Below are 12,995 nucleotides of genomic sequence, written 5' to 3' on the forward strand. Positions count from 1 at the left end.
AGAAGGAAAGGGCAGTAGGTGAAACTCCCAGGATTGTGTTTGCAGCAATAAAATCAATTCTGGAAAATGTCAAAACTCAGCTTATTCCCAATATACGAAATTATGCACGGCTGCCTTAGTTCAAGAGATATCCTGTCCACTGAACACAAACAAGATGCTCTTGCTCGCTCAACCTTATGTGTGCTGTGAACACAAGGGCACTTTTAGACTGAAGAAGTACAGGAAGCAAATATTGCAAGAAAGTATGAACAGAATACTTTAGACGCTAATTGCGCTAGTGGCATGTTTTAAATAAGCAGTCTCGTTCTCTGGGCATGACCGTGCTTTTAGAACTGCTAATCCTGATTCATTATGTAACTAAAAACAGACTGAAGGCGTCAAGGGAGAGTGCGGGTAATGTTTTTTTTTTCTGGAAGAATAACTGTGTAGTATTCTATAATGCTAGAAATAGACACATATGAAAAAAAGGCATGGAAGATTTATACACATACCTACCAAGGCTATGAATCACAATCAGGCAAGTGCTCCCCAAGGGAAAGCCTGGCATTGCTGGCTCAGCCAATCACATGTTAGTGTCTACATTCACTATGTATGGAATAACTCCTTGCAACTAATTTTCTTGCAGTTTAGTCACATGCATATACAATAAGCTGTCCACAGTATACAGTATATCCCTCCATAGCCAGCTCGTCAGAAGCCAGAACTCATAATCAGGGTGTCTCAAGAAGATATTCACATACAGAACTATCCACACACAACTGTGACCAAACTTGAAAGACAAAAAGCTGTGCCAGTTCACATGTGCGGATCCACTGCAAGGAATTATGACATCATCTGTGATGCAACGTTATTTGATTATAGATGGAGATAGACAGATACAGATAAAGGAGTTTCCGCATACACTTCTGAAAATATTTTTATTTAAAGTCTCTGATGTGTGGTTTTAATTTTTATTTTAATATTTTTAACATCTTCTTAACAGCTATAATTACTTGGTGAAACTCCTAAAGGGTATTCATTTTAATTTGCTAAAAAAAGGTTTTTTCTATTACTTATTTTAGGATGGGCGTTCTACAGCGCTAAAAGCCTCTGTTGTCAGGCAGTGGTCAAATGATCCTTTACATCACCATCCAGTTTTTAAACAGGGTACGTAAAACAGTTTCTGTTTGACAGAATAAGAGCCACAGGAAGGGATTCAGAGATGAGCATCAGACTGATTCTCTGGATAATTAGACTAACAATATCCCGACCAAAGCCAGAGAACTCACAGGATTAAAACACTCTCAGCTGGACACAGAACCGTCAGCTTTACAAACCGTACAACTAAATGATCATTCACAGTACAACCACTATAAGCGACTCTGAAGAAAGAAGAACTGCTTCAGAACAGCACAGGTGCTTTGCAGTCATCAGAGATCACTATTAGGGGTTCAAATAATGAGGACAGGTTACTCCTTGCTGAAGTCAAAAGTTGGTGATAAGGAGGCAAGGCAAACAAACAATCAAGCTTTATTTTATATAGCGCCTTTCATAGTGCAAAGCGCTTTACAAGACAGTGAGAAACAATGCACAATACATTAAATACAGTGAGATACAAGGCATAGCACATTAAACACAAACATTAAAATACAATGCACATACATGTTTCTCACGCCTCTGAATAAGTATCAGTATGAAAATAAAACAAGCGAATAGTTAATAGCCCCTCATTATGCACAAAACTACTCCCTTCCATGTGCAGCTATAAAACAAAGCCTGTAACATCTCATTACAGCTGAAACAATCACCCTGATCACAGAACAATACAATATACTCTCGGTAGTGTTGGCTTTGCATTGCTCTCCTGCCAAAACAGAATAGCAGAGCACCAAGAATATGCATGTACTGTATGTAATGGCTGCGCTATACATCAGCCATAGCTAAAACTGGCCCTTCCAGTCCTGGTCTTTACTCCAACTTTGTTTTGAATTGTTTAATTGAACCAATTACACTCCAGCCAGACCCTGCAGTAGTTCATTCTATCATTTTCCTTGTTAAACCCAGAGTGGAATGGCCCTCCAGGACAACCCTGCTATATGCGGTCTGGTCGATCCAAGTTTTTTTTTTTGGTTCCCTTGATAATGTTACAGATACAAACAGAGCTTCTCTGCAGAACTGCCCTTCACTGCATCGAAAACCTTCTTTGTGGCGGCCGGACTGAAAAGCAAACCCCAGCTTGCCTGCACCAACTGTAAATGTGTCAAGCAACATCAAAAGGTTACATTTCTCAAACCAGAGGATGACCCCTTGTAGAGAATCTCAGAAAAGACTGAGGAGCAAACCATGTCTTCTGAGGGATGCCTAAGACATGTTCAGTTTGGCACACTGCCTGACTGATGGACACATTTCAATCAGTTTGCCTACATCATTGCTGGGATCTCCAGTAACGTTACCTCCATGGGGTTTATCTACTTGTTTCTGGTGCAAAAACTGATGTTCCGAACAATCTATATCCCCACACAGTAGGTTTTAAAAATGTATTTAAAATATTTAAAGAAACATTTCCAGTGTAAGTGTACAGTCAAAATCCTGGTTAAACTGTACACTGACCTTTGTTTTTAATTATTATAGTTGTGTCAGGCTTCTGCACCTGCTGAAACAGAATGAGTCAGCCAGTGTAGATCTTTAATGAGACTCCACTATAGCAATACATCTTTTAAATACATTGCTACCTTTCATTCTGCTTTAAGGAGAGAAAAAAACAAAAGTATAACTTTCTAGGATCTTTAATTTAGCATTATAGATGGGAGCTGCTACAAATAATAGATTCTGCTGCTTACAGTAATACCTACCAAAAGACTAATTATAGTATTGCAAAGGACAGTAGCTAAGCTGTACAGAACAGCAGGCTACTAATCAGACACTTAAAATGGTGAAATATGAGAAATATCATTAAGTTTTAATGAGCCTGCAGGGTCCCTAACAAGCGAGAATCACTCAACACAGTATGGGACTGCCAGGGCAATAGTTTAACTCAGGACTCCACTTCAACAGCTTGCGAGTCTTTGCTGGGCTGATCCAAGTCTGTCTTCAGTCTCTTCGAGTCTGGCTCCGTTGGGAAGAGGCACATACAGTCCTGTATGGACTGAGCGATGGCATCGATGGTCCACTTGTCCTCGTGAAGCACGTGCTCTTGCAGTGTGAAAGGACCCTGCTTGGTTCTGATCAAATCCTTCACATGGGCACAGGTGGAAAGGTCTAAAATCAAATGAAAAAAAAACACAAAAAAGGCATTTAACTGCAGTAGCAAAGTAAAAGGCAATGCTATTAGAACTGACCAATTCCCTAAACTTGTTTATTAGAAAAGAACTTTAAATGAAGTACAGAATAAACACTTCCAATCCAGTCTTGAATTCTAAGATCTTAAATGCTGGCATACTTAATTAATAAACTCTAAACAGTGAAAGTGCTGTTCAGCTGGTTTTCTTTTCTCAAGCTTAGTCTAGAAACCTTACCTTTACCAATGTCATTGACCAAGCTCCTGATGTAAAAGCCTCCACCGCACTCAACATCTGCAACACAAATATTGCCTGGTTTTAATACTGTACTGACCTAATTGCACAGCACCATACCACTGTGAACTCAAAATACATCTAAACCCCTTCTAAAATATTCATAGGCTGCAACATGCATTATTCATTGTCTTGTGCTAGTATTTCTATATGCAAGATTTGTTATATTATTTCAATCATTTTTAATATTTATTTATTCAGTTCACATGATTATCCCACAAAATGACATAATGTATTTATATTATTGAGAGAGCAGGTGGCGCTCAGCAGAAGGCCACTTCTAATATAATGTTCATTATTCGGCCATAAAAACCCCACACAATACATAAACCCCTGCAAGTCTGGGCAGAAACACACAACGTAAATGTCTTATTAAAAATCTCTCACTAAAGTGTTTTTCCTAAATCTTGAAAAAAAAGAATATATTTTTTTAACTAGAGGAAATACCTCCCCCTGAAGATCAGAATAATTTACACTCAGCATTCCTATCTTTTATTGAAGTGTGCCTGCGGGTTCTTGCACAGAAAAAGGGTTAACTTATTACAGTGGCTTTTGTCACAATTGAGGCGATAGGCACCAAATAACAGTTAAAGATGTTCGCTCAACAATGCATGTTAAATTATTTTTATCTAAACATAATTTCTACTTGCAAATCATTTCACCCTGATTCCTCTAAGGGTTTGTCTTGTATATGAAATATATAGCTGTCCTTCCATTTAAACCTTGGAGTCAGAAAGCCAGTTATACCATTCAATTGTCAAGCTTAGCTGGCAGTTACTTTAATGTGTTTTCCTAATTTACTAAGCAGAATTCTATATCCTATTTAAATGAGACTCATGCATGGTCTTTGGTGTGCAGGCAGCTGTGTTATGTCTGATGCAGGAAAGGATTTTTTAAATATATAGCAGACCGGGAAATTGACGTGATACAGCCGTCTGATATCACTTTGTATCAGCTACTGATAATCACATGGCTTGAACTGTATCATCTTTGTATCAGAGGGGAATGACTTCACATTCAAATGAGCTACTTAATTATTCTCGTTAAACAAGATATAGATATCTGCTGTGTATATGAAATCAAACCACTGGAAAATTGCCAAGATAGGCAAATTAGTGATATCTATAACTTAATTGATGACTTTAATAGGTCACATATGCTATTTATTAAAAATAGTGAGAGAAAAGGAACACATAACCACAAATGGTAAAATGCATGATTTTTTAGAAGCTGTTTAAGATGCCTAATTAAAGCACAAAGTGGGCTAACATTTTCACACAAGTGCCTAACGTTTCTATATCACTGACTATCGACCGAAAATTGACACTCCCATGCCAAAGTTTTCATGCAGGTAGGTATAGAAAAGATATAAATGACATGTCTTGAGGTGTTCTGTTAAATGTGCACACTACTTTGCATGTATGTGTGTGCGTGCGTGTATAATAAAAGTACAGAACAAGGTGTTGTGCACAAACAAGCTGATTCTCCCCTCTTGTGGATGGCCACTCTTGCCTCTCAGAGCGGAGATCAGCTTGTAATACAGACGATATTCTATAGAAGTGCATGTCAGCCTGTGGTTACAGGATCTCCATTGCAGTGACGTATATAAACCTACCGAGAGTAAAGAGGGGAGGCTTGAACTCCTGCAGCGAGATGCTGTACACTGTAACAGGTCTTGCTGGCTTTGCTTCCACTGCATGTCCTTTCTTCAGCAACACAGAAAGCCTCTGTCCATCTTTCTTCAGGGCAGAGTATCTGAGGAGCAGCACAATACATGTGAGGAATTCCAGCAGGTTTTAAACATTGCAATTATTCAGCACTGACCTCGACTATCTTAGGCTACTTAATATAAGTGTGTGCGTGTTAAATTGATTGCAGTCTAATTAACTCCAACACTGTGTGCAAATCAGGACACCGTGCTCATTAATGTCCATAGATCCCGTGGAAGTTATACTTCTACTAAAAAAAATAAAATAAAATTAATACTGTGAATATTAAAAAGGTAAAAATGATTCCCAGACAGGAACACAAAAAGAGCACTGTTCAAAATCCTATGCTTGGTTTATGACCTGTGTTTTGAGGGTTATGTACAGTAAATAAAATTCACTTCACTTGAAAAGAAAGTATACAATATAACACATTTTGTATGAATTTATTTGAATCCAGCACATTCGTTTTCAAGAACAGAGTAACTCTTGTCCTGTGATTTGACCGTGGATTTTGATTTATATTCTCCAAATTGTATGTGAATACCAGCTATTGTACAGAACTGGGCAAAGATGCAAGAAAGAGGGCCAATGTTCAACATGCCAACGATAGTAGCATGTGAAATTGTCTTTTTTTAGCATGCATTTCCTGTAGCGTGCTTCTTTGATATAAAGCACTTTTTTTTGCTAGTACAGAGGTCAAACACTGAATTATCAGTTATCACATTATTTTTAGTTTGGCGCCAGTGGTTTTCAGTTCAATGGGACTGAAAAACAAAGCTTTGAAATGAATTGGATAAGCGGTTACCAGCACAGATCCCCCTTTCTTTTTCGTTTTTAATAGTCATTTGGAATATGACAGATCACTACAGATTAAAAGATGATGCTGCTTCCAAGTACTTAATCGGTTCCTTTGATTTGGGTAAATTGTCTATTTGCACTCAGATCATGTGACAGCAGTACAGCAAGCTCCATTTATTTGTAACATGGCGTAGTTGAAAACGCTCTAAAGCCTATATTAAACAAGTAAACCATTTTTATCTTCATTGAAGAGAGGCCATTTTAATACATGTACTTTAATCATAAGTCATTAACAAAAAAAAAAAGTCAACCAGAGCAATGTGTTCTTTAATTCTGTATTACATACAACCAACTTACAATGGAGGAACTTGCATTATGTTTCCGATGTATTTCTTCAAACTTTCCTCAAATTCATCCTTTGTTATGTGATCTAAGGGTTAGAAATACAGCAGTGTTGTACATTGCTAAATATACTAATTATGGGAATATAATGACCTACATTAGTGTTTACGTTCCATCTGCAAGTCTGTGATCAAACCGAAGTTAATGACACTGAAATGTAACACTATGAGATGTATGATCAGCTGGTTTACTGATCAGACTATCAGTTGAAGAACAATATCACACAAAAACAGCAACACATATTCCCTGCCAGGTCTGTACATCAAAAATGAATTCTGGTTCAGGAAAAACTATATCCCTGTTAACAAATTATATTCTATATACTACTAATATTATGCAAACTCATTTTCTTAGCCTGATTCTATTCCAGTAATCTCGAAACTAGAAACATGCCGATTGCTTGGAAAATCCTGGTAAGAATGACCCCACACGCAGTGTGCAATGAAATGTGTCTTATAATTAGTGATGGTGGAGAGGGCCTGTCTTATGAGGGTAGGTTCAGAGACAGAGGGTGTGCCTCACACTCCACAGAGACATGTTCTGCTTCTTTTAGTAACACTGGAGAGTTTTGCTTCTCCGGCAGGCAGGTCCTGCAGAAAGAGTGTTCTGTTCTCAGCTCTGCTAGAGAAGGTTAAAGCCTCTAGCTGCACGACAAACAACCAACCTAACGTTTTACACTCAACATCTGCATCCGATCGACATTTACTGTACCATGGGTCGCAGAGCCTCATTTGTCAATTTCTCTTAATCTGTCGATCCCCAGCTACTGCTGTAAATGAGCAGCCGATTGTGGGCTGTGGGTTGGGGGCAGTCTGTTTTAGTTTTGCAAATGAATGCCAGTCGCTTAGCTTTAGGTCTGGGAAGAAATGCTTCTGATGGCAAACCCACAACTTTCCCATAATAGCTGTAACCTTGTCATGCTGTTGTCTTCTGCGAGAGCTTTGTGGAGGCACGACCTTGACGTTCTATACCGCTAGTTGTCAGCATGTCCTACAAATTGACAAGAACAGTACCTTACATAAAAAAAAAAAAATGGAAAACATGTTTTCTTTAACTGGAACATGCCAAAATGAAAACCTATAGTATCCACATCTGGGTTAAAACAGTCATGGTTATGTAACACATACATTCATTCTCCTTGCTATTATTCTTTTGCATAAGAATTGGAGTGCAACACAATGCTTTTATATCTGAACAACCATGCATGATTCAAGTCCAATAACATACAAAAAGCAGATCCATGTTTTTAAATAATGACAAAAATCGAAGGGCTCTCTACAAGGTTTGGCTAAGGAGCAAGCTTGTTTAACAAAAGGTCAAGCAATTATAATCCTGTCAGTCCGCGCTTCAGTTTCTGCAAGTGATGGCATCGGTCTGAATCAAGTGCATCAGCGACTTTCTTTGAAACTGGACCTCAGAAAAGGTCCACACAGCATTCTACCGCAGCGTGAATGCTCGAGTCAAGGTTACAGCAATACGAAGATAACTAATACATTTGTATGGGTGACCTTGGAAGCCAAGTGAAAGCTGGCCATTCTATTGAATGTGAAATGATTGTATACGATGGTACAGGTGCTGTCGAAATGTAACAGGCTAAATTTGAAAAGCAGTCCCCAGAATACCGTGCTGGTTAGGTATTGCATTGGAGATAATACAATATTTCTTTCTTACCATAAGCCTTCTCTTCAGTTCCAGTTCCTGTAGCATCCAATGTGTCGGTGGCTTTCCCCAATTCTCCAACTGTGGTGTATTTCTTTAAAAAACAGACAGGAAGGAAGAGAATGACTTCAAAATGGTTATTCATTGGAATTAGAAGGTGAAAACAAGGGCCTGTACAAGAGGATATAGAATTTAAAGTATTTTTTGTATCTTATAATCGCTTGTGATTCAGAAGAAACAAATAAAACAGTAATTAGAAGACTCACAAGAAGAATTTAAAAATCAAGGATAGCAGTCTCTGTTTTTCTGAGTACCCACAGATGTAACTATTTTTTCAGTTATCAGAATTCTACAAATACACAGAGTGTCTTGTTGCCCAATGGGGCAGTACATTCAGCTTTGTACTGCGCTACCATGTAGCTGCTCACAAACAGCCATCATGATCAGGGGCTGAGAAGTGTCCCATGAAAAAAACAATATGAAACTTTGCTCACCTTTGAACCCGACAGCATATTACCCAGCATCTTGGTTCCTTTCCCGATGCCAACCACTGAAAGACAGGATGAAAAGTGAACAAAATTATTTCACAAATGCCCCTACTACTTTAAACGACATGACAACGAATGCACTGCGTTATCGCTCCTGGGTAACCCTGACCGAACACAAAACATGTTGAATCTTAACTGGCAGCACTGTGTTACTCTACAGTGCAGCAGAGGTCAGGCACACCAATAAAGATTCTCACCCAGCACTCCTGAAGCAGAGTTGTCCAGAGTCCCTCCATGCCCGACCTTGAGAATATGCCTTTTTCTTTTCTTGGGATTCTGTTTCAGACCAGCTTCTAATTATAAAAATACATTTAAAGAAACACGTCTGTGTATTACAGCAGTATAATAATACAGCAGATATTTGCACATTTCATTGGAAAATACTCGAAGCTACAGCAGCTACTCGTCGTCATTAGTTCGATTTATTTCGAACAGTTCAACCGGCTAAATCGAGTGCCACCACTGTACCTCCTGGTGCAGATTCCGTAAAAACCATTACGACAGCAGTGACTACTGTATACGAGTAGGATGTTTGCATCAGTAAAATCCGCAACAAACTTGTAAAATGATTAACTAACAAATAAATAAGCACAAAACTCCTATTCAATACAGAATACATTACACACAGGCACTCGATTTTTAAACGTTACAGTATATACATGTTACATTTTACTATGCATCGTTATAAATGTAGATAGTACAGTAGTGTTAGTTTTGCACTACTGTTTATTCTCCCCATTTCATCAGACCCGTACATGTGCGTATCATTTCTCAGAGATAAGATACCTTGTAACAGTTTTTCTTTCAGCGTGTTTAAGACATCAGCTGACGTCGGTCCTGCTTTCTTGTAAATTGCGAACAACCCATTCAGAGACTGGAGTTTAGCAGCTTTCTGCGCAGCGGCACTGCCCGCTACACTGCCCGCCATGCTCTCACTCGCTTCAGCTGAGTTTCGGGCTGCGATTCCGTCGCGGATCGATGATGAAACCGGCACCGCTTGGAACGCAGGGTATTGCAGTTTGTCGCGTCACAATGTGTCTGGTTAATATCAATTATTGATAAATTATAATACACAGAAATACATATCGAAGAAAAACAACGGGTTTATACTTAAATAATGCAGCACTAGTTGTTTTTTTTGTCTTCTTTTTGTCTCTGTGCTTTCTGCTGATTCCTTAAATGACACAATGATATAATTGATGTCCTCCTAGAATACCCTGGGCTATCTCCTTGTCATGAAAGTCGTGGCTCCATAATTATTCTGTCACTCACTGGTGCTCTGAGGCCCTGTCAGGTTACCTTGAAGAGCATTCAGACATACAGATGGGATTTGATCTTCAAACACACTGCAGGCCATGTTGTATCTCCCTGGGAATGGCAAGGGACAGAAGGATAGCTTTCCTTACATGTAGGTCTAGAGGTTACCCAAGAAAATGTGTTCTGCAGTCTAGACACAAACACCAGAGGTAACTCATCTTCCATCTCTTCTGCAGCCTCCTCAAGACTGCTGGACCAAGAAAGCGTAAGGTGCTGGTGCAGAATACAAAGGGAGGTCTTGAAAAGGGTTTACGAGTGACCCTCCTTGAATAAGAGACCAGACAAGGCACGTCAGTTGTTGCTGTTGTTCTTTATATTTCAGCATCCGTCAGCATAAGTTTTCTGAACTGTTCCAACCTATGGGTCTGTAACCAGTTTCCTTTTGTTGCTTGACTTCATCTTACAATGATCATCTTACAAAAGAACTAAAATAAAAAAAACTGAATACATTGGGCAGCCAGTCATCCCCTCTTTGAGTAAAGGTTAGCCAGTCTCATTCCTTCTGTAGTCTTTCATTTATACTGATAAAAGACTGACTTTGTTTTCTAGGGTCCTGTTCACCGAAGCTTTAGCTCATGAGCTGTTTCAAGAAGCCAATGGCATAAAAATCAAACTGTATTTTTAGATTTTTGTTTTTAATTACTCATGTTTTGTGAATAGGGACAAGAGAATTGAAAGATGAAAAACGACAAGACTACCCAGTTCATGGGTAATGAAGAAGACTTGTGTTCTTCATACAATTTGTCACTTCTGTTTCACTGGGAGATCGAGAGGAACTTATTTTACAATTCAGACTCTAAAGGTATGCTTCCTGTGCCAGAAGCACCTTGTCAGTCCAGCTCCACTGATGAAACCATCTCTGCTCTCTCTTTTGTGAAGCAACAGCTGGGATTGTGTTTGCTCATTAGTAGTTGTCAGTCCCAGTAAAGGCAGGAGAAGTATATCCGTTTACATTCCCGTGGAGCAGCACAGCGGCAGATGGGGCTGCCATTTGCAGTCAGGTAAAGCATCTTTCCAAAGCGTCCTCAGGGACTAATGATTCCAAAAATAGATGAAGCTCCCACAAGAACACTGGCAGAATCAGAATGTCTGAAAAAACAACTAAAAAACTAACATGAAACAGCTGCGATTAAACTGCGAATAAATTAAAATATTATTGAACAAACACCTCACGAAGCAGAAGTGCTGTATAACGGTGTAATGGTAGCTAAACACTGAGCCCACTGTGCACATGCTTCTTTTATCACAAACTGACGCCTATGCCTTACACATTCTCAGTTTAACCACACAAAACGTGTTCAGAATTGTTTATTGAATCTGCAGAAGCTTTTAGGCATGCATTTTTCATGGAGTGACCTTCATTCACAGCAGGGCTAATTCTTCCAGTGCATTTCCTTATTTGCCACATACCTGTCTGTTTAATGAATGCCTTGGTTTGATCACAAAGACACAGTACAAACCACCAGTGATCCCTTGTGTGTATGCAGACTGACAATGGCAGCTATTTCCTTAGGGCTGTAGCTACCTATGATGGCCATTAAGCAACAAAAACTAAATGCAGTAAAACCTTGATTCTCTTGTACATACAGTGCACACCACAGTATGTTATATGTTTATATGTAAGGACAGTTTACCAGTTAACACCAGGCATTAATTGCTAGCCATCATTCTGAAGAATATTGCCAGTATGCAAACTGCCACTTCATTTCAGAGTGTAAAATGGTTTGGTTAGGTTTCTTTGACAGTGTAATAGAACATTAAAGTCGCAAATGCCCTTTGTTGCAAGTGCTTGTGCATGAACATATAGATAACAGAGTGATGCAAACTGGCAACCGTCCACTAGCGAGTCCACTCTTCAACATGCAATAGCTCTTATGTCTCCACGCTCTATGGAATAGGAATCACAGGCTTGGTTTTGTGATGTGATAACCTGCCTTGGCTGTATATATATTTTGATATTTGGATGAGGGTTCATTGAACTATATTTGCATGTTGATAATAATGTCTTTTTTTGTTGACATTTAAGGATCAAATGATCACATTAGAATGCTAATTTCCTCATAGAGTTTATATTGTCATTGTTAATTGGTACTGTAGTATTGACATTTATTAAATTCACCCAAACACAATGAACAAGGATTTAGTAGGGTTGTTGTAGTAGATATTACAGTAATGCTCTATTACTGCACAGGACTTACTGAATTCATGCCACATACAAAGCATAGCCCTATTTAATTCAAAGTCCATCCTCAATTAATCATGAATAGCAGTGGCCACAAAATCAATTTTCCAAAAGAATATCTTAATGGAATGTATGATGCAGCAATTTTCAACGTGGCTAAAAGGCTAACATCCTTACGTGAATATTATTGGTACAATAGTCAAATATACAATTAGGACACCAACAGTGTTAGTTTTGAAAAGCCTTATTTAAAAGTGAAACATGACAAACTGTGTATGTATTGTACAAAAAAAAAAACAATGTATATTGGCTTTAGAAGCAGGCACACATTTTAATATCTGAATAGGAACAGTCATCTATGTAAATCTGGTGGAAAACCAGTTTCCCCTTCTGAGAAATACTACACTGTATCTGTGCACTGAAATCTACCTCTGGTTTAAAATACTACACTGGATCTGTGCACTGAAATCTACCGCTGGTTTAAAATACTACACTGGATCTGTGCACTGAAATCTACCGCTGGTTTAAAATACTACACTGTATCTGTGCACTGAAATCTACCTCTGGTTTAAAATACTACACTGGATCTGTGCACTGAAATCTACCTCTGGTTTAAAATACTACACTAGATCTGTGCACTGAAATCTACCTCTGGTTTAAAATACTACACTGTATCTGTGCACTGAAATCTACCTCTGGTTTAAAATACTACACTGTATCTGTGCACTGAAATCTACCGCTGGTTTAAAATACTACACTGTATCTGTGCACTGAAATCTACCTCTGGTTTAAAATACTACACTGGATCTGTGCACTGAAATCTACCTCT

At 38.7% G+C, this 12,995-nt stretch overlaps 1 protein-coding gene across 1 annotated transcript; it reads right to left on the bottom strand.

Moving 5' to 3' along the window:
• Nucleotides 1–936: 936 nt before the first annotated feature.
• On the bottom strand, nt 937–9,624 carry trub1 (TruB pseudouridine (psi) synthase family member 1). Its single transcript, XM_041269500.1, has 8 exons — nt 9,454–9,624; nt 8,865–8,960; nt 8,614–8,669; nt 8,132–8,213; nt 6,416–6,488; nt 5,167–5,306; nt 3,495–3,551; nt 937–3,237 (listed from the first exon to the last, which is right to left on the bottom strand). Exons 1-8 carry the CDS (start codon nt 9,593–9,595, stop codon nt 3,014–3,016), a joined length of 870 nt encoding a protein of 289 aa, XP_041125434.1. The 5' UTR covers nt 9,596–9,624; the 3' UTR covers nt 937–3,013.
• Between the last annotated feature and the right edge of the window lie 3,371 nt (nt 9,625–12,995).

This window comes from Polyodon spathula, chromosome 13 (genome assembly GCF_017654505.1).
Source record: "Polyodon spathula isolate WHYD16114869_AA chromosome 13, ASM1765450v1, whole genome shotgun sequence".
NCBI lineage: Eukaryota > Metazoa > Chordata > Actinopteri > Acipenseriformes > Polyodontidae > Polyodon > Polyodon spathula.